This window comes from Falco peregrinus, chromosome Z (assembly GCF_023634155.1).
Source record: "Falco peregrinus isolate bFalPer1 chromosome Z, bFalPer1.pri, whole genome shotgun sequence".
Lineage (NCBI taxonomy): Eukaryota > Metazoa > Chordata > Aves > Falconiformes > Falconidae > Falco > Falco peregrinus.
Window position 1 is genome coordinate 68,133,659 of NC_073739.1, and position 24,949 is coordinate 68,158,607.

Below are 24,949 nucleotides of genomic sequence, written 5' to 3' on the forward strand. Positions count from 1 at the left end.
TGCATCTGGGCTTCCTATACAAGGGTTGACTAGGAACGTGACGAGCACATCCTACCCTTCAGATACAGCAGTTCTGCACAGCAGAAGCACAGACCTCCTGCTCTGCCTGCAAATGTGAATACCTACAGTCCTCAGACATCACGATTGCAGCAGCAGATTTTAATGAAACACTCTGGAAGGGATGCCGTTAAGAAACAGCACTGGCAGCAGCAGTCATTTACATAAATCTTATTCGTCTTTCAGAAAAGTGGAAACTCTTCAAAGAATAGGATCCAGGGAACTGATGTTCCCACTGCTGCCTCCAGAGAGTACACAGATAACTGGCTCCAACCCACAGCCCTGTGCTGTTCTAAAGGTGCACATCAGACACTCTCCTTTATGAAATGTATACAGAAATAAAAAACAGTAATGGCACCACATATTTTAATTTTAAAGTGTCTCAGCACTGACAGATTACATACATGAAGCATAAAAATGTAATTCATCTTTCTTTCAGGTCTACTAAATATCTCTGAGTTCCCACTGCTACCAGAAGTCTTAAATTAAAAAGGAAGATCTGAATTAAATCAGATTCTCCCTCTGACATTCTTTTTTCCATGCCCATTCAACGGAAGTGCTCAAAGGTTTAGTTTAAAGTGAATCAGTGGTGAAAAATAGGTTTTGGTCAGGTTAACAAATCCTTTTAAAAATAAAACAGAGAATGCTATCCTGACCTGACTTAATTTCCCTGAATCTGGAAAAGTGCCCCTGGTGTCTCACTTCACCAAGGACTTCTGTTTCGTGCAGATTTAGTGACTAGACCTATACAAAACATGAGGTATATAAAATAAAGCAATCTGAGGAACAGATACAAATGTTTGTTTAATGTGCTTCAACTACACTTTGAAACATTTTATGGATTTCATGCAAGTCCAGGTAGGTAGGAATTGTTGAAATTTAGGATCAAAGTAATCTACAGTCAGAGATGTGGAAATGGAAGTGTACAAGGAGATTAAACCAGTAAGTTTCTTTTTTTGCTTCGTTATGACTCCATCAAACTTTATTGATTTCAAAGGAAATTGTTTGCAATTTAAATGTCATTAGTGAGGGGAGAAAGGGACTTGCTGAGCTGTGAAATAATTAGCAACCTATTTCCTTCTTCCTGTAGGGAGAAAAATTCCCATAAATGCCAGTGGCAGTGCAGACTGATACATATCCTCTTAGTTTATGTGTTGGCATAACAGTACTGTTATGTGTTACAATACAGTACTGTACTGGTTTTGGCTGGGATAGAGCTAATTGTCTTCACAATAGCTTGTATGGTGCTGTGTGTTTTGGGTATGTGATCAGAACAGTGTTAACAGCACAGGGATATTTTAGTTTATTGCTGAGCAATGCTTATATGGCATCAAGGCCATTTCTGCTTCTCAAGCTGCCCCATCAGTGAGTAGCCTGGGGATGGGCAAGAACCTGGGAGGGACACAGCTGGGACCACTGACACCAACTGACTCCCAGGGGGGTGAGTGAGCAAGTGGCTGTGTAGGGCTGAGGGGCCCGCCAGGGTTAACAGCAACAGGTACAGTGTTAGGAGGCAGCTCATAACAGCATGTGCTGTGAACTTAGATTTCTTGTTGCAGTACAAATGTCTCCAAATTCAAGTATTTCTGTAAATCTTCAAATACATCTAGATCTACTTTTCTTCTCTCTCTTCTCCATTTTAAATCACGAAGGTCCCAGCAAGACTGTATTCTCCAGTATAAAGGAACTTTGAAAAGCATCAAGGAACTAGATGTTATTAAAGGTCCCTTCCAACCCAAACCATTCTATGATTCTATGACTTTACCATGCCCAGTCTTATTTCCAGTTTTAGTTTTGGAAGATCAGGCTGTTAAAATATGCCTAACAAGACCAGCAACAGACCCATACCTCACTACAGCACCTGCTGGTAACTCTACCTACCACAGTCCCTACATCTGCAGACTGCATTCTGAATCCTTACCTCAGCATCCCCTGCTGCAACCTCTTTATGTTAGTAAATTTATGTGAATCAGGATTGGAATCCGTATTTAAAATTCCATTGACAATCAGACAGATGTTACAAACCTCTCCTTCATCTTTATGCATAAAAATATACAAGTATTTCGTTTCCAGACTGCAGCCAAGAAGTATTTTAATAAGAAACCTAGACTATATACGTGCAAAAGCTTTTCCATAATTAACACAGTTTTAATTTGTTTGCCTGAAATGAAAAAGCTAGTTTAGCCAGGAGTTAGATGTAGTGATTGCTATTACAGTTTGCAATCAGATTCATAAAGGTATAAAGACACAAATTAGTTTAAAGCTAAATTTGAATCCGATAACCATTAAAAATGTTCTATGATTTTATGAGAATGTAGTGTTTTAGGTGCACTTTCCCCAACAGATTATCTTGAGTCTTCTTTTTTAAAAAAAGAAAAATCTAAAATGGTAAATTATTTCTAAGAATGAGACTAATGAAGACCATGTTCTTTACCTATATAAAAAAAAATATGTCTTCGCAAGACCTGGAGGCCTTATGCTTTAGATCAAGAAACTGATGGTTGCAAGAGAGAGGCAATGCTTCAGGTATCTGTCCACATGGACTCTTGTCCATAATACATATTGATAAAAACCCCTGCCTTATTCTACACAGCTGCACTGAATACAATTACACACTGCTCTGATTTTTACATTATTTTTCTGTCATCTATTTTGTCCCTGTAAATACAGCAACAAAATTTATTTTTCCCCTTTATTCCTAGCCTATTTTAATCATTTCAATGCGGAATGGTGTATTTCTTTAGAACCCATCACATTTTAAAATCCTCTCCTTTTTTCTCATGAGGGCTTCTTTTATTTTTTCCAGACACTACCTTTCCTCACATGCTCTACTGAAGGGATTTTATCTCTAACTCAAGCTTGCATACCTGTCTTTCCATTTCCCCTTCCAATACGTGTGTATCTCCTCGCCACTCCCTCTGCCCTACCAGATCCAGCTATCTTCGGCTCCCCACTCCCCCACAGTTTCTCCACCACTGTCTCCTCATTACCCCTTTCTCTAGGCCTGTTCTGGCTCTGACTGCGCAGGGCAGCTCCAGCACACCCAGCTGAAGACTGGTTTTGTGTATCTAGGCTGACCTATGGTCCCAGGTTGGATTTTCAGCCCATGTGGCTGCTAGAAGGCATGAAGCTGGACATGGGGCAGTGAAAGAGCATTATTCCCACAATGTCCCAAAGCACTCCAGTGAAGCCAGGGACACCCCCCTGATGTCACTGAACCTTGGCATTTGTAGACTTCAAAATGAAACAAGGTGACAGCATTCACTGAGTTGCAAGACATGTATCAAAGCCAGATTAAGGCAAGACTTGCATAATCACATTGCTTTAAAATTGACGCAACAGCATTTCTCCTTGTTAACATCTGTAGATGTCCATACCCATGCAACTACACATCACCTTCCCCTATGCCATTATATAACAATTTAAACATGATTTCAAGTATGAGAATGTAAGCATACGCATTCATACAGTACAGATGCTCAAGTTCATAAACTCATGACTGGATTACATTGTTTTATCAATACAATACCCGTCTGTGAAAGGCAACCTAATCCAGATCTTCTGCTCCATTATCTCTAACCTTTTTTAAAAATACCATCTGAGGAGAACACACAAGAGCAGAAACTATGTTGCACCAAGGCAGCTTGAGGTTAAGTTGTAAGAATGAGATATATTTATTTGGGGATCAAAATACACAGATTTAAGGGGGGGGGGGGGGGGGGAAGCTATTCTTTTTTCTTTACTGATGAAATCTATCCTAGATGTCAAGGGCTTGATGTATCCTTCACAATCTAGTGGCTCCCGAATCTCTGTCTGCAACTGTCATTTTACTTGAAACACCACAGTGAGGCAAGAACCTCACATCTTATTAAAAGATAGCTTTAGAGCAAAATTCCATTGAAAAATACATGAAGCTACGTCACAGAATCATGGAATGGTTTTGGGTTGGAAGGGACCTTAAAGATCATCTAGTTCCAACCCCCTACCACAGGCAGGGACACCTTCCACTAGCCCAGGTTGCTCAAAGCCCCATCCAGCCTGGCCTTGGACACTTACAGGGAGGGGGCATCCACAGCTTCTCTGGGTTCCAGTGCCTCACTACCCTCATACTGAAGGATTTCTTCCTTACATCTAATTGAAATTCACACTCTTTGAGTTTAAAGCCATTATCCCTTGTCAACTGACATCAGATGAGTTTCACTTCACAAAAGAGACTCATCTGCTGACCCAGGAGATAGAAGATAGAATGCTCATTAAAAAGTCTTTTGACATCTCCATTCCTAACCAGTCATGTCCCCTACATCTATGTTTCTGCTCTGGAGCCTGCGTCCACGGCGCTGGCATCCAAGCAGTCTTACACAATTAGTCACAGGCATACAAAAAGATTTAAGGATCATGAGATTAGAAACCTCTGTAGCTAAATGGCAAATGAGAAGGAGGCTGGACAATGCAGACATTTTAAGAAATGTTAAGGCTCTGTTTTCAGGCCAGAGCAACCTAATTCTGGGGCTGGATGTGCTGTGGAGTCTCACAGTTGAGCATCCTGATATCTCTACCCCTGGGAACAGAGCAGGATTATATGCTACTGAAGGAAAGGGAACCACTGCCACAAAACATTTCACTGTTATTTTGGAACAAAAAGGACTGGTGTAGGTACCTAATGCTTCATGACTCTGGACAGGAGGCAAGTACCTAAAATCCCTGAGTACATGTCCTGACACAAGCCTGGCAGCTTTCCTTACTGGGCACCACAGGACATTCCCTTTGCAAAGCCTCTCCTCAGCAGCCTGCTCAGTCCTGCCAGGAGCTAGGTCCCACACCAGCAGCTCTAACACACAAGAAACCAGAGGTAGGTCAGTACACCTTGCGAGAAAAGGGCTAGAAGACATGAATAAATTTCATTCCACAGATACTTGGAGAATGATTCAAAAAGCCAACAAGTGTAAGCTTCTCTAATGCAAACATCCCACTGCCGCCTTCTTACTCATACACTGGCACTTGCTCCACATGTTCATCCATCTTCACTTTCAACAGAAAACAAAGTTCTTTCAGATTTTATTCTAAAAGATTAATGTTTTTACCATGCTGTTTCTCAAGACACCTCTGTGGGGTCATTTGCCATTTTACTAGTGTAACTGTGAAGTACCCGGTTACAAAATAAAAAAAGCTGGAAGTTCAGTGACCCAACTTCCCATCATCAACACAAGTATGTGCTTGTATCAAGCACATAAATGCGGTGTGTTACATGTTGGAGGATCCTGATGGAAGTTTCAGATAAAGTGGAATCCATCACAAATTTAATTAATAGCTAGTCCCCTAACCATTTACTCTTCTCTCTCAATGACCACGACACTGACCATGTGAGATGGTCAATGTTAATAAATATAATACTAACAAAGGAATCACCGAGTACCTCAAGCCTCTGTAAATACATATACATTACATATAAACATAAGGAGAGGTTTTAGCTAGACAGATGGCCAGACAGATACACAGGGTTAAGTTCTTCAAGTGTAAATAAAACCAGTATCATTGCTTCAGCTTTATGCAGATGGCTAAAGTTACAGGTATTTATGCAGCGAAACACAATGAAGCAATTAGGACTACAAATAGAATTCTTTCAAAATGAAATTTGGCCAAATGTTAAATATTTGCCTTAATTACACCAATAATCTCTAACTGAAATAAATGGAATGATAAAGGCAAAATATGACCAGATAAAGGAAATTAAACTGTGCTTTCTCTTAGTTAGGCTTATGTAATCTCATCAGTTTACATAGTTTAGAGGTAGAGGAACAGGTTAAATGTAGAAACCTTTTATGTATTTCATTTCAGTCAAAATACCATTCAGCAGTAAAATGCAAATGTTTATGTGATAATCACCTAAAATGTATCAAGTACAACAATAAAAACCTCAGCAGTTCTGACCGATTGACTTTGAAATATAAATAATCTACTCAGGAAAGTCCCAACTTCACCCCAGCCCACTCAGTCTTCACCTCATAGTTTAAGGATTTTTCAGTATATTATATAGTTAATCATGACCATGTTGCAATCATTAGGCATTAAAATCACTGAAGTTTGAGAGATGTAAAGGATTCTCACACAGTAGCAGCTGACATTCCAATCAATGTCCTGACACTGCAGAGCCATGGGTAGCATCCAACAAGGAACTTCAAAATACTAGGGGCAGAACAGCTCAGCTGTTTTACCTGCTTGAGCCTTGAATGCATGTCAGTCAGCCGCAAAAACTGTTGGGGTTTTGTTTATTTTATTTAGAAATACTAGAATAAGGTGTGGTATTGGTCATCCTCAGCCCTTCTATTTTGAAGGAAAGAAAATGAAACAAAACGTGGCATTGTATCTCTGAAGGAAACAATGCTACCATAATATGCAACATGTCTGGTTTCAATCTCCTGCCAGATTTATTCAGCATCATTAAAAATAAATGATAACTCTGAGAGAAAATACAGAGGCAAACAAATAAAAGCAGATACTTACATTGTGCTTATTATCTTTTAAAATATTCTAATTGTAGATGAAAGTAGGTGGTAACAAATAACATCATATTTAACTGTTTAACACACAATCTCTTTAATAAAGGTGCCTTTCCACACACAGCCAGACTTCCACTTTGCACTGGTGTAACTCACAGCTGAATGCCGACCTGTGCTCTTTCTTTTCACTACTCCCTCCAGACTTCTATAGTCCTTCATGCAACAGCAGCAGCAACAAAAAGGAAACAGCAAACCCCTTCCTGTGACAAGGCTCTGCCATGTTCGGTCACACCTATTGTTCCCCCGAGCAATGGTGCAGAACATCTGCCACCCTCCTGGCCATTGTGGCAACTTACCAGGAAACTGAGGGGCAAAACTCATTTGCATGTGCATGTAAAAAACGCACACTGATTTGAATTAGAGGAAAATTAAAAGGAAAATAAAAAAGAAGAGTTCTTATTATGGACAGCTCAGATATGTTTAGAGCTATAAAACCTCTGAGGAAGAAGAAAGGACAAAATGCTAAAAAGAAAGCTGACGCCACTTGTCTAAAATCAACATGCATGAAGGCATTGAATACTGTCTGGAGTAGCTGTATATGCTGCAGGCTCGTGCATGCTAGTTTACTATATAAAATTAGCAATGGAAAAGAGATGCTCTCTGCTTAGCTTGTCTCCAGGAGAAAATATTTCATACTTAATCTGAAGGACTCCAACCCCTCTGGGAAGCAGAGCCAGTAAGAAAGTTCTGTGATTCATCTTCAACTCTTATTTTCCAAATTTCACAGATACTGAACTCACAGAATTCCTTCCCTTTGCCAGATGAGTTTTTGCTGGCAACAAAAGGTTCCCTGCTCCCTCCTCATATTCATTTCAGTAGTTAATTATTTATTTCCCCGACTCCCGTCGCATAGTCCTGTGGAGTTATGCTAGCTGCCAGCCTGTCACAAGTCATACTTGCCCTGACATGGGAGGAGAGCAGTCATTCAGAATTGTGCACTCCCATAGCAGGCTCTGCCATGGCACTCCACCTGGAGCAGCTCTCCATTCTACTCTGAAACATCTCTGATCAAAGACTGTCACTTCAGGTAGTTCCCACAACTGAGGTGTGGAAGAGCAGCCTTCAGGGAGGGTATATGCACAAGAATTTCACCCTCCCTCCATTTACACAGCTGCACAGGGCACAGCCCATGGCCTGTTCCTCTGACTGTACCTACTGGCACACCATCCTGCCAGGTTTCCTTAGCCATACAGGTCCTGTGTGGCGAGGGCACACTTCACCCATCCTGTGCCTACGACACTGGTGATCTGCACAACAAGCAAACCTGGTTTTCAAGCCTGACCCTTAAAAAAGCACAGATGTCCCCAAGGAGTCCAGCTCACACTAGTGAAACTCCAACAACACAGCTGCAATAGAATGAGTCTTTCATTTGTCATACTGTCACAAATCAAAGCAAAAGCCAATTGAGGAAAACCTCAAAAAGCATGGTAGAGGGCAAAAACTCATCCTCAACCACTTGTATTACTGGACAAATACATGAAAAGAACATTATAATGATCCCTAAAGCAAGTACTGAACACCCTGGAAGTTCCGAGTGATTAATAGCACTATGCACCCAATGAAAAGTGCATTGTTACTGACACACATCAGAAAGTTTCCTGTATTCAGGGGAACAGAATTACAAGACCATTACTGGACAGATCCTCCTAAAGGTCCATAAAGAGTAAGTAGCCTGTAAAATGAATAATAGGAAAACATATAAAAACAACTGGTTTTTTTTTTATTTGCTTTGCAGTTCTATTTAAAACATTTTCTATAATGCATAGAGCACACAGTGTTTATTATTTTGAGCCAAAATGCATTCTTCCACCTGTGCTGCATCTACAGTGAAAGACCTGAAACTCACGCTATCTCTGAACATATCTGTTCAGTCTTTACTTAGATACAACGGAAATCTCAAAAACATCCCAGCTAAAAAAGTTTCTTGAATCTTGTCCTGGTTTTGGTTGGGATAGAGTTAATTTTCTTCTTGGTAGCTAGTGCAGTGTTGTGTTTTGGCTTGGTACTTCATTACCAGCTGGTGTTAAACCATGACAAACCTAAATCAGGTTTACAAATCTAAATAAGCTGCAGTTGCAATTATTTCAGCAGTGATTTTTTTTCTAGCCACCCACATATTAGACACCAAAAAGAGAATAACAAACAGCAATTAACAGGTGATCACTCTGATTAGCAGTCTGAGCACCTATTGTTATTCTGGTGAAACTTCCCAAGATTCAAAACAAGCACTTCAGGATATACACATAATCTGAAGAGAACTGGGAAACACGTGATCTATAGCTGCTCTATGGTGTTAACCTGCACAGTACAGTTGTTTAATACAAACTATTCCACATCTGTCTGCTTCAACAATGTGAATGCAACAGACGCCAGTTTTTGTCAGAATAAATCAGTATGCAGAGCACCTCTGGAAAGCAAAAGGCCAGAATAAAGAAGGGTGGAAAATGACAAGTTGGGAAGGAATGGAAAGACAATTGTAAGGAGCCTATGCTCTCCAGTGACACAGCCGAAACAGAAACAGCACAGCCAGGGTTGGTGTGAAACCTTCATTAACGTCTGCAGACTGAAGTCACCATTATCTCTTAAGGGGGAGTGCAAAAGTGGTATTTTCTGTGGTACAAGATCCCCCTTGTGTCAGAGGGATCCTGTGGGCACATCTATGCTGCAGACAGGCAAGTCTTTTGTCAAGCTCACCTTAGCACTGAAAAGAGACCACTCTTGTGTCTTGGCTAGTGCCTTTGTTCAGGGGGTTGCACCACACGCAAACCTGAGACTCGAGTGCCCCACTGCTGAGAACACCTGTTTGCTATGCAGGAAAACTTTTCCTCTATCACTTTGGGCATCTCTGCCCCATTTTTGTGTCATCCCCCGGCCCTCAATATGAGCCATTCCCAAATAATGCAATTTATATCTCACTTTATCAGTTTCCATGAAACTTGTCCTTACCTGTCACCTAAACAAATAACGTGTAATTTCACTTTGGTATGTAACTAATCATGCATATATTAAACTATTCCATTATAAATCAATGAAGATAACATACTGCATTTATGCTTAGCTTTACTCCAAACTTCCTTAACAAGACGAATATAGTTATAGACAGGTCCTCAGTGCTACACATTGGCACAAATTTACTGAATTCCATGGCACTTTGTCAGTTTAAATTAGCTGAGAATATGGTAACAATATTACAGCACATAAAGTACAAGAGAGAATTAACTTGGGACAAAATACAGATGGGAATACACTGTAAGCAGCCAGAGTAATGAGAAATGCACATTAATACCAGAAATTCATAATGATTTGCTCAGCACTTACGTCAAAAGTTCTGCAAACATTACGTACGCTGAAATACGCTGTAAGCATGCTTTAGAACTTGCCACGCCAGACAAGACATGCCACCTTTCACAGTGGCCTTTTGCTGTCTAAACTCTCAAGTTACTGAACACTGATTTAGTGTTTACCAAATTACTGAATTCTGATTTAGTGCTAAATTCTTAATTTAGTCTTTAAAAATACATGTGCACAAAGTTCAGGTCAAGCTGACCCTCCAGAGTTGACAAAATTGACAAGGGGCTTCTAATAAATGGATTCAGCCTTGGGAAGGATGGAAGACAAAGAACAGATGACAAAAAGAACGTAATTATCTAAGAAAGAAGCCTTCAAGGGAGAAAGTTCTGGCCACATGAGAAGTCAAGCTGGTAGGGGGTTGCAGCCCACATACATCAACAGAAAATTAGTTGAAAGTAGGACAAAGGTAATTGTGGCAGTGGGAGATCACGACCTCTGACTCAAATAGCGCCCTGGAAATAGCAGTGCTATCTGAGGGTGCATGCTAATCTGCATTAGAAGCAAGAAACTTGTAACCAATTGTGTCTGTGAATGACAATGAATATGCAATGTACTATGAATATGCAACACTTTACTGTATATATAATGTGTACCCTCAAGCAGCTTGGTGTGCATTTTAGGAGGAAAAATCTCCCCTGCACCTAGCACTGTGATAAACCAATGTCAGCTTTCTAAACTATCACTTTGTTTGGCGAGTTTTCTTGGTTATGATTTTCAGTAACACTTTCAAACACTTGACCCACTGTGCTGTTGTCTGGTTATGCCTTACTAATAGGGGAAGTAAGAAAGGACTCTGTAGCAAGGGTAAAGCTTTTGCTGACCCTAAATGATGGTTGGTTTCATAGAATCATAGTCATTTAGGTTGGAAAAGACCTTGCAGATGATCTCAAGTCCAACCATTAACCCAGGACTGCCAATACCACTAAACCATGTTGCTAAGCACCGCATCTATAAGTCTTTTAAATACCTCCAGGGCTGGTGATTCCATCTCCATGGGCAGCACATGCCAATACCTGACAACCCTTTTGGAGAAGAATCTTTCCCTAATACCCGATACAAACCTTCCATGATACAACTTGAGGCCATTTCCTCTTGTCCTAACATTTGTTTCTTGGGAGAAGAGACTGACACCCACCTTGCCACAATCTCCTCTCAGGTAGCTGTAGAGAGCAGTAAGATCCTGCCCTGAGTCTCCCCTCCAGAGTAAACACCCCCAGTTCCCTCAGCTGCTCCTCAGAAGACCTGTGCTCTGGACCCTTCACCAGCTGCACTGCCCTTCTCTGGACACGCCCCACCACCTCAGTGTCCCTCTTGCAGTGAGGGCCCGAGGCTGAACACAGGAGTCGAGGGGCGGCACCACCAGTGCCCAGTGCAGGGGGACAGCACTGCCCTGGCCCTGCTGGCCACGCTGTTTCCCATACAAGCCAGGATGCTGTTGGCCACCTTGGCCGCCTGGGCACACACTGCTGGCTCGTGTTCAGCCGGCTGCCGACCAGCACCCTCAGGTCCTTTTCTGCTCAACAGCTTTCCAGCTGCCCTTCCCCCAGCACTGAGCCTGGTTGAACCTCACACAACTGGCCTGGGCCCATCGCTCCAGCCTGCCCAGGTCCCTCTGCAGAGCCTCCTGCCCTACAGCAGATCAACGCTCCCCACAGCTGGGTGTCACCTGCAAACTCTCTGAGGGGACACTCCATCCCCTCGTACAGGCTGTCGATAAAGCTATTAAACAGAACCGGCCCCAGCACGGAGCCCTGCGGAACACCACTGGTGACCCCTCGCCAGCTGGATGTAACTCCATCCCCCACCACGCTCGGGGCTCGGCCAGCCAGCCAGCTTTATACCCGGCGCAGAGTGCACCTGTCCAGGCCACGAGCAGCCAGTGTCTCCAGGAGAATGCTGTGGGAGATGGCGTCAAAGGCTTCACTAAAGTCCAGGTAGACAACATCCACAGCCTTTCCCTCATCCACTAGGCAGGTGTTATCCTGTCATAGAAGGAGATGAGGCTGGTCTGGCAGGACCTGCCTTTCACAAACCCATGCTGGCTGGGCCTGATCCCCTGGCTGTCCTGCACATGCCACGTGATGGCACTCAGGATGATCTGCTCCATGACCTTCCCCAGCGCCGAGGTCAGGCTGACAGGCCTGTAGTTCCCCAGATCCTCCTTCCTGCCTTTCTTGTAGATGAACCACACTGGCTAACATCCAGTCTTCCGGGATCTCTCCAGTTTGCCAGCACTGTTGATAAACGATGGAGAGCGGCTTGGTGAGCTCCTCTGCCAGCTCCCTTGGTACCCTCTGGTGGAACCCATCTGGCCACACAGAGGTGCATGTCTAAGTTTGTGTCCTCTATGAGCAAAACCAACAGCTTTTATAACTTTTATCCTGACTCATGTAACTCCAACTGCTGTTCTGTTCATGGACAGAAAATGCCTACTCCTTATTAGCACAGTGGGAGGTAGGTGTCTTCCACACACCCATGCCTGCCTTGAAGCCAGACACTGCTAAATGTAAAGGCTATTTACACTCCGTATCTCTGTGTTTGTTGTCCTTGGCAAAGGTCAGTTTTTAGCTGAACTGCAGGATGAATGTGTTTCTTCATGCCTTAAATAAAGGCATACATTTTTATGAAGTAGTATTTTTTAATAGCTACTTATTAATGTTTATACACAGAAACAGTATAGTAAGGAATTACTCATCAAAAGAGGGACAATCTAAAACAAGTAAAAGCTTACAAGTAAAATATAAATTCAGGTACAGAAAGAGCCTGGAGTCTCCCTGCACTCATCTGCTCCCTACCGTGTAGTTCATGGGGAGAATTTATTTCTTTTAATTCACTATATATAGCTAAAACCAAATAAATACTAGAATTTCTCAAAATTTGTCATTTTAAATATGAACACCAAACCAAATAAGTAAAATGTAACAGGTAAAACATGGCATTTTTAAATGTCCTTAGATTACCCACAAAATACTTTAAGATGAAGAACTAAACTGGTAGCTGCTAATCCCATTCAATTTTACTTCAGTAATGAATATCGAACAGCTTTAACCAACACTTAAGTTTGCTGTAAAAATTCCATAAATAGCTAAACCTGGCACAGGGAACATGTAGAAAGCAGGACTTATGCCAAAGGCAGTGCTGCTCTTGTATTATACAGATACTAAAAAAAAGAAAAAGTATGTGCACATAGGTCTGCTGAAGGCAAGACAGCTTACATCTTTGGTCAGCTGATGATTGCGACTCCTCACTTCATACTCTAGAGACCAATACTAAACTAATTTACAATTTCTGTTGGTTTGACTGAACAGAACCAGTGTATGCCCAAGGAGATTGTGGCAGAGGGTATGTTCCTCCTGTTGCCACCTAAACAGCCAGTTTCGATTTCACTGTTCTTGTCATCCACTAAAACATGACTCCTTCTTCAACATAGGCCTACAAAATCCTCCAACTGAATTTCTATGCCAAGCCTAACAAGCCTTGTTCTATAGGATGGTTAAAAGTCTTTGCAGCAAAATAATTCTACAGCAGTATACCTTCCTAAAAGAAAATAATTAATAAGCTTGGTTTTCAGCTGCAAATCCATTAAAGCTACAAACATGTATGAAAGGTTTCATGTAATATTCATAGAACCATCCTAAACCAGCAGACTATGCAATTCCCTGCCTATAAGGGAAAGCCACTGATAGTGCTTATAATCGCTGCACTAAGGCATTAACCAAATATGTTTTCCAGAATTTTTTAATATTTGAAAGTTAAATTTTTCAGTCTGACTGTAAAACTCTTTTTTTTTTTTAACATGTCCATTTTTGCACAAATATATACTGAAATGATCTGATTTCACACAGTTTTGAACTGGACAAAGTCAACATTATCCTTTCAGGTGTTTTCACAGAATAGTTCTTGTGAAGAAATCACTATTTTTATTTCAACAAACAGTTATACCTACAAAAAACTCTGAATTTTGGGACTCAGCTGAAGAAAATGAAAAAAAAAAACCCTAAAATAAAATATTCTACTGTTTGCAGAAAAGCTAATGACCTGGAATACCATGTCTAAGCCATAGCCTATTTTTTTCTACTTAAGAGCAAATGCTGTCTGTCACAAACACCTTATTGGGTAGAAACATGACAGCTGAACTTTGCAAACTAATCCTGCCTTCCAGCTTGGCTCTTAACATATGAAAAATTCTTACCTATAAACATAAAATGGCGCATTCATTTAAAGCAACAACATTTCAAGATGGCAACCTGTACAAGATGAAATGCAGAATGCTACACAGTTTGAAGGGAACTTACTCTTCATTACATACTGCTTTCCACAAATGGCACTCTCTTTTGGCAAACAGCACATTTCATTACACAGGAGACATGCTGTTGCCCCTTTATTTCTGATAAATGCCTGAAGGCTAGAAGGAGACATTTGGAGGTTTGCTAGTTTCTTTGAGCCTCCTCTCTGCCCCCAATTCTATGCACCAGACAGGCTCCTGCTGAGCACTACAGAAGTGTCCCCCAGAAGGAGTGATTCAGCTCAATCCTAACTGTCAGGACACACCGCCGTTGTCTACAACAGCCAGGAGAAGCCAAAGCCTTCTACAGGGCTTACACAGCTCCTCTGCCTTCAAGCAAGCTATGGAAAAATACCTTCCAACCTTCACCCAAGCCTGTTTTCTGCCTGTTACCTTACATGAGCATGTACAAGACCATGACTTACTCTCACTAGATTACACCACGCCAACGGCACACATGATGGTGCTCAGCCCTTGCTGTAGAACACAACACCTGACATAAACATCACTGGAGATAATGAGTCCTCCCAGAAGTCTGACTCAGAAAAGCAACAGCTGTTTCCAGTCCTTAGGTAAGGCTCTTTCCCGCTCCTCCTCCCATAGAAATAGGTGGGATGCAACCTCATGTGAGCATGCAGAACGCTGTCAGGGGAAGGAGATGTTATTTCTGTGCCTTGTTTAGTCCCTCTTCCTTCAATGAGATTTTCTAGCTATTGCTGCACAGAATAGTAGGCTTATCTTAACGAGTCAATTTTACCCTGTTGAAAGGAGCTCCTTTTCCTCAGATGAGGCCAGTTCAATGAAACATTTGTAAAAATCTTCACCCTCCTGTAGGAAGGAAGACTCTAATTCTCATGAGCTGTCCTTTTAAGCAGGATTTCTTTACTGCCAAGGCAGAATTATACATTTAGAGTTTTCCTAGATTTACTCACATGCCATCCCTTTCTTAGTTTTAATTGTAACTAAAGTGAAGTCTTCCAGCAGTTTAAAATTTACTTTCCCTCTAGGTGCTGAAGCTTATTAAAGTAGGTATTTTGACTCTGAGTGATTAGACTCTGACTCAAATGAGAACTCATATTCTGTGCAGTAAGTAATCCATGGAAAAAATATGCCAACAGGTATCTTCAGCTCTTTATAAGCAATGAAAAATACAGGAAATTATTAGAGACTAACAGGAAAAGCCAGAAATGGCATTAGTCCCAGTACAGAGAAAAGTGAACTAAATTAATTTTGTCAGAGTCAACTCTGCTTTCAAATTTATTTGTCTTATTATATTAACACTTCAACAATGACATCCTACAGGGCTATTTTTGGTACTTAATATGTTAAAGTACAAGATGAAAGCAGAGGAAGAAGTTACTGAAAACGTTTTCTGTAAAGACTTTCAAGCACTCTTCCCAACGCTGTCCTAGTGAACCACTCAAACAACAGTGCATACATTTATAAGACAGAAACACCTGCAAAAAGATTGTGATGCTTTTTAAAAGTGCTAAGCAATGCACAGTAATACTGAGACCACTACAGGGTGTGGGAGTTCAGTACTTCTGAAAACTAGGCCATTCATTTAAGTGTCTACGAATAATTTTTTCTCACTGAAAAGTAGGCATTCACAGTTCGAATGTATTGTTCTCAGTACACAGTATGTAGTTCAAAGAGGACAGCCACTGACTTCACCAGACCAGTAAGAGATCTCCACAAGACCATACTCTGCCTGAAGTATGTGATTTTCACAAGATGCAATGATGGGGACTGTGTTAGTTTCAGAGAGCGCTGATTTTCTAAGAGCAAGGCAAGAAGGATCTGTCTGACACAGGACCATCAAAAAAAGCAAGAGTTCAGTAACATTGTGAGTAGAATGGTGTTGATTTTGCTTTTCACAAACCCTCAACACTGCACTTAATGAATTTTCTACTACAGTGTTCTACTGTAGTAGAATTAATTACAGTTCTACTGTAGAAGGATTAATCACTTGTTAAATCACACCTACTGAATTTCTTGTACTATCTACCAAAAAAATGTCTATAGGAATGTATGGGCAGGTTTCATGTATGTACTATGCTGTGCAAATATTAGAAGGTAGTGTAAAGTCAGAATAGGTATGTTAGCAGGAATTCTTAAAAAGGAAAATGCTTGCTTTAAAGAGATTTTAAAACTGAAACTTAACTAATAGCTAACACAAAATTATTTTTAAAAGCACCCAAGGCTGTATTCAACATTACTTCATGTACAGAATTTTTAATGAAGAAATGAAGATCACAATGCTTGCCATGTTATGTCTAAATGAGATTCCTGTCTCGTATCACAGATTTCTCTCCCAGGAAATGGTGCAGTTCCAGCAAAAAATGTTAAGCCATATTTGATAGTAAAGTTAAAATTAAAAGACAATGTACAATCTTCCAGGCATTCTGAAATAGCAGTAAACAGATGACTATGTACAAGCTTTATCTAGTTTTCATCCCTCTCTGGCTGTAGAGGTAGATTTTAGGAATGTAATTACCTGTTTAATAACCTAAACACAAAGTTCAGCACAGCCATCAGCAACAGAAGATGGACTGTACTTGTGCCAGCCCTTCCCAAGCCCTGTACAAACCTGATTCCAGTTAAACTAAAACCATTCAGAGCAATGGATTGCATGAAAATTATCTTATCTTCTTAAGTCACACTTTCATGGACACCTTCATTTATATAAACGACCACTGATTCTAAAACAACAGTCCAGCCTTCTCTTCCCAAACCTTGCATTGCCAGCAAATACACTGCTACGCAGTGAACCCAACAAAGGAGCTACGTTAAAGCCAACCTATCCAAAAAAGGCTGCTCTTAAACTAGGTCATTTTGGAAAGAACAAAATGAAAATGTTCAGAAAAGTGTTACATTTTGATGTTTTCTGATTAACCTAATTTTATGTTTTGGCTTAAAAAATGTTTTTAAGTCCTCTCTCTCCTTTTCTGCTACAGTATATATAAATAGAACACAAATTTTAAGATAAAAACACACATCAATTAGCTCCAAACCATTTTTCTTCACAGTTTATTTTGTACTGAAGACTTTCAGCACTATCAGAGTGACATCAGACTTTCAAAATTATTCACCAAATGGAATCTCCTATGTAGGCATTTTTATTACATTCACGTAAGTAGCAAGAGGGCATACCACTAAAGGGGGAAAAAAGGTTAACTGTATCTATCATAAAGTGGTTCAAACACCTGGTGGACATAATGTGATAGGACTTCAGCCAATGGTTTTCATCTCTAGCTATAGAAAGCCACAAAGAATTTAGTTACTCTTTCAGTGGCACAGCTCTGCAGCTGTGAAGTATTTCACTGCTACAGCGAGGTGGGAATTAATTTATCGATTTACATGTGAATTTCTGATACTTTCTGATACTACAACCTTAAGCACTACGTATACCTCTTGAACAGAAAACAAAAAGCCAAATATTCAAAATCAAAACAGCCCAAGTTAACAATCTGTCATTATCTTAAGCAAAAGTAAACGACTAATTCAGACTAAAATTAAACTTTCCTAGCTTCTTTGGAACTGCCGTTGTTATTATCACCGTGTTAACGCATACAAAGCAGAACACAAGAGTCCACTGTAAAATAGGAGATGGAAATTTTGCTAACAAAATTAATCTGTTTGTTCAGTTCTTACAGGTCTTATGTAGTTTCTTCACAGTATGCTGCAGTATTAAATCTGTTTGCATGCGCAGCCTTATTGGCATTGTCCCTCGCTGCCAATGAGAGTTAAGTACATATTTGAATGAGTAAGTATGCTAAGACTGATATGATGTCCTTATTTAGCCTTAGGGGAAAAAAAAAAAAGGTGTGTATGAGAAAAACACTAAAAAAAGGAAACATCTTTTTTTCAGGACAGCCAAGCACTGCTTCTATGTAAACCATGCCAAATTACATCTAAAGTGAAAACAACTTCAGGGCATCACACATTTTTATTTGAAAGGTGACAAATCAGCAGTTCTGTTCAGTCTGCATAGTTCTGGAGGAGCAATGTGTCATACAGGGCAGAAAACAGCAAAAAGGAAACAAAAAGTTCTTTTTTAAAAAAAAAGATAACTTCACATGTTCACATTTTAATATCCTTTTTACAACTTGTGGTAAAAAAGCATAAATAATCCAGCCATTTCTGATATTCTGCCAGATGTAGTTAAAGGAGAGTAAATCTTGCACAGTCACAGCACCTGAATGAACACCTCACTTCATAAGAAAACTATTACCCTACTGATTGGCTTCTGACAATGAAATTAAAAATTATGAAACTGATGAACCATCTGTCCTATGTAGTGCCCACATTATGCACAGAGAAGTGCTTTCATGAATAAATTACTAATTACAACCTTCCCAAACAAGGAAGCATCTCTGCGGTGTCAAAAAACTAATAATTTGGAAGTGTGAACACAGTGCATTTAAAAAAAAAAAAAGGTACAGTGGAATACAGTCCAAAATTATTAACTAAACTACTGCAACTTTACTGTGGGAATACAAGTTAACTCCACTGAAGCAATGATAAATGTGCTCCAGATCAGGTCTATCTATCTGGATTGATTTGCAGCGTGGTTATGTACTACCTCAATATTTGAATAGCACTAATGTAGGAAGAGGCTCTGCAATCAATACAAGCAGCTGGGAAAAATCAGGAAGAGTCAGAGAAACTGGTCCCAAGAACAAAAATCTTCACACAGATAAACATTAACAATTTAAAGAACAAACACAAATAAACCTTAGGTCCTCATCATAACAAATAACACTGATTGACTTCCATGGGCTTACATTGATTTACCAAGAATCTGGCTCTGAGTTTTAAGAACACCGATAAATGGACTTAATGGGCACTAGAGGCAACTCCAGTATGCAGAGGAAAACCCCCAGTGATGTTTAACCTGCTAGTATTGTCACCTGCTTTTACTCAAGGGTAAGAGAAAGCTTCCTTCTCAAACAGAAAGCAAATTGCCTTCTTTGAAGGGTTTCTGCTCTTCCATCCAACCACTATGGGCAAAAGAAAGCTGTAATACTCGCCAACCTACAGGAACACCTAAAGGAAATAACGCATAGAAATGGCTTAGCTGCAAGCACAGGTAATGAGTGCTAAGTACTGTAATCTTTCTTACATGCAGTCTCTACTCTTACTCATTAAATATGTTTCTTGGTTTGAACATCCATCCAGTGAACATCCACCGCTCTGCCCGTTACTCAAAAGCCTGTATTCCTGTCCATCTGAGAAACAAAGTAATCAGGCTGAGTATCTGAAGTAACTGGACAAGGCCTGTTGGCCGATACTCAAGCCTGTGATCTTGAGCTAACAGAGGTTCTGTCATTCAGTGAAAATTCCTGAGTGCAAGCCAAAAAATGGGGTCAACACTCAGGAAGTCCACAGCTGCAGCAGTGGCAGTAAGGAAAAACTGATGGCCAAATGCAAGAAAAAGATCCTCAGACAGCCTTGTACCCTCCTAAGCTGTTACCATGTGCAAGTCACTGCTGTTGACCCTGTACTGGAGACTTACCCGAATACAGCATACAGCGCAGAATAGCTGCTGCTCAGCCAGCACCTTCTCTAAGTAGGCACCACCGCTGTGAGAAACTTAAGTTTGCCCCTTAATAGTTAAGGCTTCAGGTTTTCGTTTTATGTACTTCACAAGAGCCCTTGTTACCATAAACCGCCACTCAGTACACCACTGTACACTAAGAATACTGTATAACGTTTTTTGAAATCACAATACAAACAAGCAGAGAACATGAAACCCTTATCTAAAAGGATGCTTGTTAAGTGTCCTCAAAACATGAAAAGGAAAGTGAAATTTCAGTATGTTCCAAGTATCAACCCACATTTCTATAAACATAACATTTGTTTCTCAATTCAGCTTGAATTTTCAAGGTCCTAAAACTAGCTGCCAGCCAACAGTTTCCTAAGCAAGTGCTGACCCCAGTTAAAATTCAAAGCTGAAGGATCTAAGGTCCTCTTCCGTTTCTCGCTGTAGAAGTGATGACGTTTTGTTTCAACATTTATAACCCAGTTTGTTTCCCAATCAGTTGTGCCCTCCGGCTTTTTACTTCATTCAGCTTGGAAAATAGAAACAATAGACAGGTTTCACTTCCTGGTTTCTTGCTGCAATATTTGGTTTAGAAAACAGTGCAAAGTAACTTTCTAATTCAGTCGCTTTAAGGACATAATAAATAATACTTCTGTCAGACAATTTTTACCCTATCAAGCCTTTAAAAATTGTATTTTAAAACCCAACCAAAACAAAACATATACTAAATCCCTAATGAAAGAGTATACTACAAACAACCTAAAAATGGCTTCAGTTCTCAGCTACTGGGTGAACTATTCTGCTCCACTGAAAATGACAGAAATTGTCTTCTCGTTTAGTAGGAAGAAGCAGGGTAGTGTGGTGGGAAAGCATTTTTCTGAGCAATCTTGCAGGCTGGGTCCAACTGGGAGACTGGTCCTGAAGCCAGACCCAGAGGCACGCATACGGGAGAACTGATGCCTGTGGGAGTGCTGCCTACACAAAACCAAACCAAGACTTCCCGCCAAGTCTAATAAAATTCAGCTAAAAGGTAAGAGAATGACATAGCATTACAGTGTTAACACCTCATTAGCAAAAGGTATCTAAGAATCTGGGAAACAAAAAGGATGTGTTCAAGCTTTACATGTATTTCCTTTTGCAAACAAACATAACAAATGCTGAAATACAATTTAAAAACATGTACATGCGCAACCCAGTTTATAAGCAAAAGCTAAGACCACTCAGAAATAATGTTTGTGCTACCAATTCCATAAACACATTTTTTAGCCTTATAAGCTATACTGACATTTCACTTAACATCTCAGGAATTTGATTTGGTCAATTGCAGACAGTCTTGCATCTGTCATGGGACTAAATATGGCTCTCATGTAAGAGAGTAAGGTGCTGATGTGAAATCTGGCCTACTTGCTATTAAAATCTTAACTTTTCCCAGTTTTTTAACATGAATTAGCTCTATATCATATGTTGATGCCTTTACTGTGTTTCTGTTAACGTACAGCAGAAATTCTATGACCTACATAAATTTAAAATAAAGAGAAACAATGAAGCTGCACAGAGCAGTGCTCAGAGGAATGAGGCTGACAACTACGGATCACCTTTCTGATCACCTCCATCGCCACTTCTCAGTTTACGTTTCTGTGAGGCAGATTATTTACTGATCCTCCTTGCAAAAGGAAGAAAACAAAACAGCCTGCCACGGTATCGAACCACCGCACCTCAGAAACTGAAGAGATTCATTACTGTAAAAAAAAGTACCTTTTGGAGCCTCCAGTATAGGTGAAGGTAAAGGTGGCGTCTGAGTACCTGAAATCTGAAAGACCAAAAGCTGCGTTATTACAACTTGTCTTTTATTTTGGCCGAAACAGCCGCGGTTTTATGGACCGGCATTCAGCGACCGACACGGGGGGGGGTGTCGGGGTGTCGGGGTGTATCAGAGGAAATGCATCTCCCCCCCAGCCGCTCGCAACAAGTGCCCGGTGCTATGGCAACGGCAGGGATTTCAATTGTCAGAAACGGCAACAGGCAGCCGCGAGCCGGGCTCCTGCGACGGCTCGTCACGGCCGCCACCGCACCGGCACCGGCACCGGCACCGGCGAGGAAGCCGCGAAACCCGCGGGGCGCGGGAGCGGGGAGGTATCTGCACGGAAAGGGGGCTCGTTTGCCGCTGGCCATGCCGCCGGCCCTGAAGCCAGGCGGGCGGGCGGGGGTAAGGGCAGGCACCGAGGGGGGACAGGAGCCCGGCCGCCCCGAAAACAGCCTGGTAGCGGCCGCCGGAGCAAAAAAAACACCAGGGCTGCGCTCGGCTGGGCGCTCACACCAGCAGCTGCGGGCTGCGTCAGGCGGCGGGGGGGCACGCACACGCACCCCCGCACACACTCACCCTCACCCACACCCACCCGCCTTGGCGTGTTCCCACCGCCACGCTCCCTGACTCGGGTTCCCCCCCACCCCCACTTCCCGGCCGGCTCCTGGTCTCATCTGCCCTCACATGCCCTCGGAAGGAGAGGAGGAGGAGGAGGATGAAGAAGGGGCTGAGGGCAGGCCGCCGCTCTCGGGAACGGCGGCGAAGGGCACGGGCAGCCGCGCCGCGCCGGCAGCGGGGTCTGGGGCGGGCGGCGCCGGCAGCCTCCGCGCCGCCAACCTGGCGCCCGGGAGGGAAACTCACCTGCAAACAGGCAGTCCTTCTCCGCCTTGCACTTTTGGATCACAACGTCAATATCCTTCTGAATCCTCTCTTGTCTTGAACACATCCCCATGAAATAAATCCCAGGGGAAAAAAAAAAGCAGCCTTTATTTCCACCCCACCCCACCCCCCGCGCTACCAGATTTTAAGTCAGTCCGGGAGATGGACCCCGGGGCTGGCGAGCAGGAGCCTCCCCGGCGGCCCGGAGGGATCCGCTCGGCCCGTTGGAGAACGGAGGAGGAAGGCGGCGGGAGCCGATGTTGCATGCCCAGATGTGCCCGCCCAGATGTGCCGCCGCTGCCGGCGAATGGCAATTTCCTCACAATGGATCCCGCGGAGTGTGGCGGCGGCGACACGGAATCCCCCCACCCCCCACGCCCTCTGTTTTTTTGGGGGTTGGTTGGCTGGTTTGGTCTTTTTTTGGAGGAGAGAGGAAGGAAGAAAAAAAAAGGGGGGGGGGGGAGGGGGGGCCAAGCCGACCCGACCGCTCACATCCCTGCCCCTCCCGCCAGCAGCGGCGATCGCCGCGCAGCAGCAGCGCGGAGCCGGCGGCGGCGGCGCCCGCACCCGGTCCCTGGCGGCGCGGCGGGGCCGGCGCTGCTGCAGCGACGCCAAGCCGCAGACCCTCCCCTCGCTCCCGGCCCGGCACGTACGGCCCCCGCCGGCTCCCCGAGCGGAGGCGGCGCGGGGGAAGGAAAAGGCGGATGCACCGAGCCGGGCGGGCGGCGGGGTCGATGGCCGCGGGCCCGCCGCCGGCCCTCGCCTCCGCCCCCCGCCCCGGCCCCGGGCATAGGCTGCTGCCTCCTCTCGAGCAGCGGGGAAATGCAAATGCCAACGGGGCGGCTCCCGAGCGGGCACCGGGGAGGAAGCGGGCGGCGCCGCGCTGCGCAAGGCCGGCGGCGGGGCACGGCCAGGAGGGTCGGCGCCCGGCCGGGAGGGGGCCGCGGACCGGGGCAGCGGGACCCGCTCGCCCTTGGTGCCGCGGGGGCCGCCCCCCGTTCCGCGGCGCCCTCCCCCGGCAGCGCCCCCCGCCACCGCTGGCTCCCGGCGGGGCGGGCGCTGCGGGCGGCCCGCTGCGGCTCTGCGCGCCCCTCCGCCCCCGCGGCGGCCGCGCTCCTCCCTGACACCGCGGGCGGGCGGCGGCCAGGGTCGCCGTGGGCAGAGTTCCTCCGCCTGCCCCTTCACCGGTCAGAAGCCCGGCAGCCCACCCTTTCGCACCGGGTGCCCGCCTGTCTCCGCCTCCGTCGGACAGACGGGGATGCGTGGCCATGGGAACAGTAAAACGGGAGTTAACGTGTTTGTAGTCGCCCTCTGACCGCCGAGGGTTTCCGTTGCGCTCCTCGCCCCCTCGGCCTCCAGCAAAGCTGCGAGCTCCGGGCGAGGACGCGGGCTGCCGGTACAGTGCCTAGCAGTCGGCGTAATGCAATACGAGTAATGACCGTATTAAAAACTCAGGAGGAATGTTCCTCATTGGTTCCTAAAAACAAAACATAAAACCGGGAGCGAATGTAGTAGAAACAGATTTGATTTTAAAAATGGAAAGCCTGTTCACAATACTAAGTTTTTACGTATTCACCCAGCTCTAAACAGCGACCGTGGATTATCCATTATTGAGCTCTGCCATTCCACTGTTTTTGTTAAGCAAGTATATGTTATGTTAACCATGTAATGTTAATTTCAAACACAGGGAACAAATGCACTCATCATTGTCTTATGGGCTCTTAAGTGGAAATAGCTAAACAAGTGAGGATAAAAAGATTCCATATTTATTCCTGCCTTGGTAAGATTTTGTGTGTGAAAGAGGGAGAAGAAGGGAAATTACAATCCATCATGTGATAGGACTCTGTGCCCTTAAGAAAGTAACTATATCTATGAAGGGAGATTTCCAGATGGCTTTTCAAAGCTGTTCTCTAAATTCGCTTCTACTACAGCAAGACTTTTCCAAGGCAGGATAGAGAACTTGTCACTGTAATCAGAAATACACTGTAATATCGTAACACACTGTCATTCTGTCAGGTTATGCCAGCTTGGTCAACAAGTGATGCTTTTCTAGAGCTTTTCTTCTAGCTATTCAAGCTAGAACATCAGCAGCCATGTTCGCTGCTTTCCCCTTAATCATAGTTAGAAGATGTAATTAGGACTTGATTTATTCTGGTGAGGCTTTGGTCTTGAATCTTGTAGACAAAGGTCTCTGTTATCCCTCCCATGTGGATCAGGAATGTGGGAGGTTATCAGACAGTTACAGGATATTTGTGCTGACAGTTCTGCTCACAGCTTATTCTGACCACAGGGCTCTTTCTCAGTGTTGTGTCACTCAATTAACAAAATTCTTAACTGTCTTTTTAAGCCTCATTTTCATAGCTTGATGACACTGCATTGAAAAGTCATCCACAAAGAAAGATGACTGTCTTCAAGAAAGTGAATATGATTTTTATCTGGTTTCACAGCATTAACTGAGTGGAACAAGAAGT

The 24,949-nt window shown here is 43.1% G+C and overlaps 1 protein-coding gene across 2 annotated transcripts in view; it reads right to left on the reverse strand.

Annotated features, from left to right (window-relative positions):
* The window catches only part of PARP8 (poly(ADP-ribose) polymerase family member 8), a 120,731-nt gene extending 97,490 nt beyond the window's left edge, over positions 1-23,241 (reverse strand). Inside the window, exons 1-2 of one of the 2 annotated variants that reach the window (XM_055791153.1) lie at positions 22,461-23,241; positions 21,551-21,605 (exon numbers count right to left, since the gene is read on the reverse strand). In XM_055791153.1, the coding sequence (XP_055647128.1) occupies positions 21,551-21,605; positions 22,461-22,551 (146 nt within the window). In that variant the 5' untranslated portion in view covers positions 22,552-23,241. The remainder of the gene's footprint in view (positions 1-21,550; positions 21,606-22,460) is intronic. The other variant, XM_005241958.4, reaches the window with a different exon arrangement.
* Between the last annotated feature and the right edge of the window lie 1,708 nt (positions 23,242-24,949).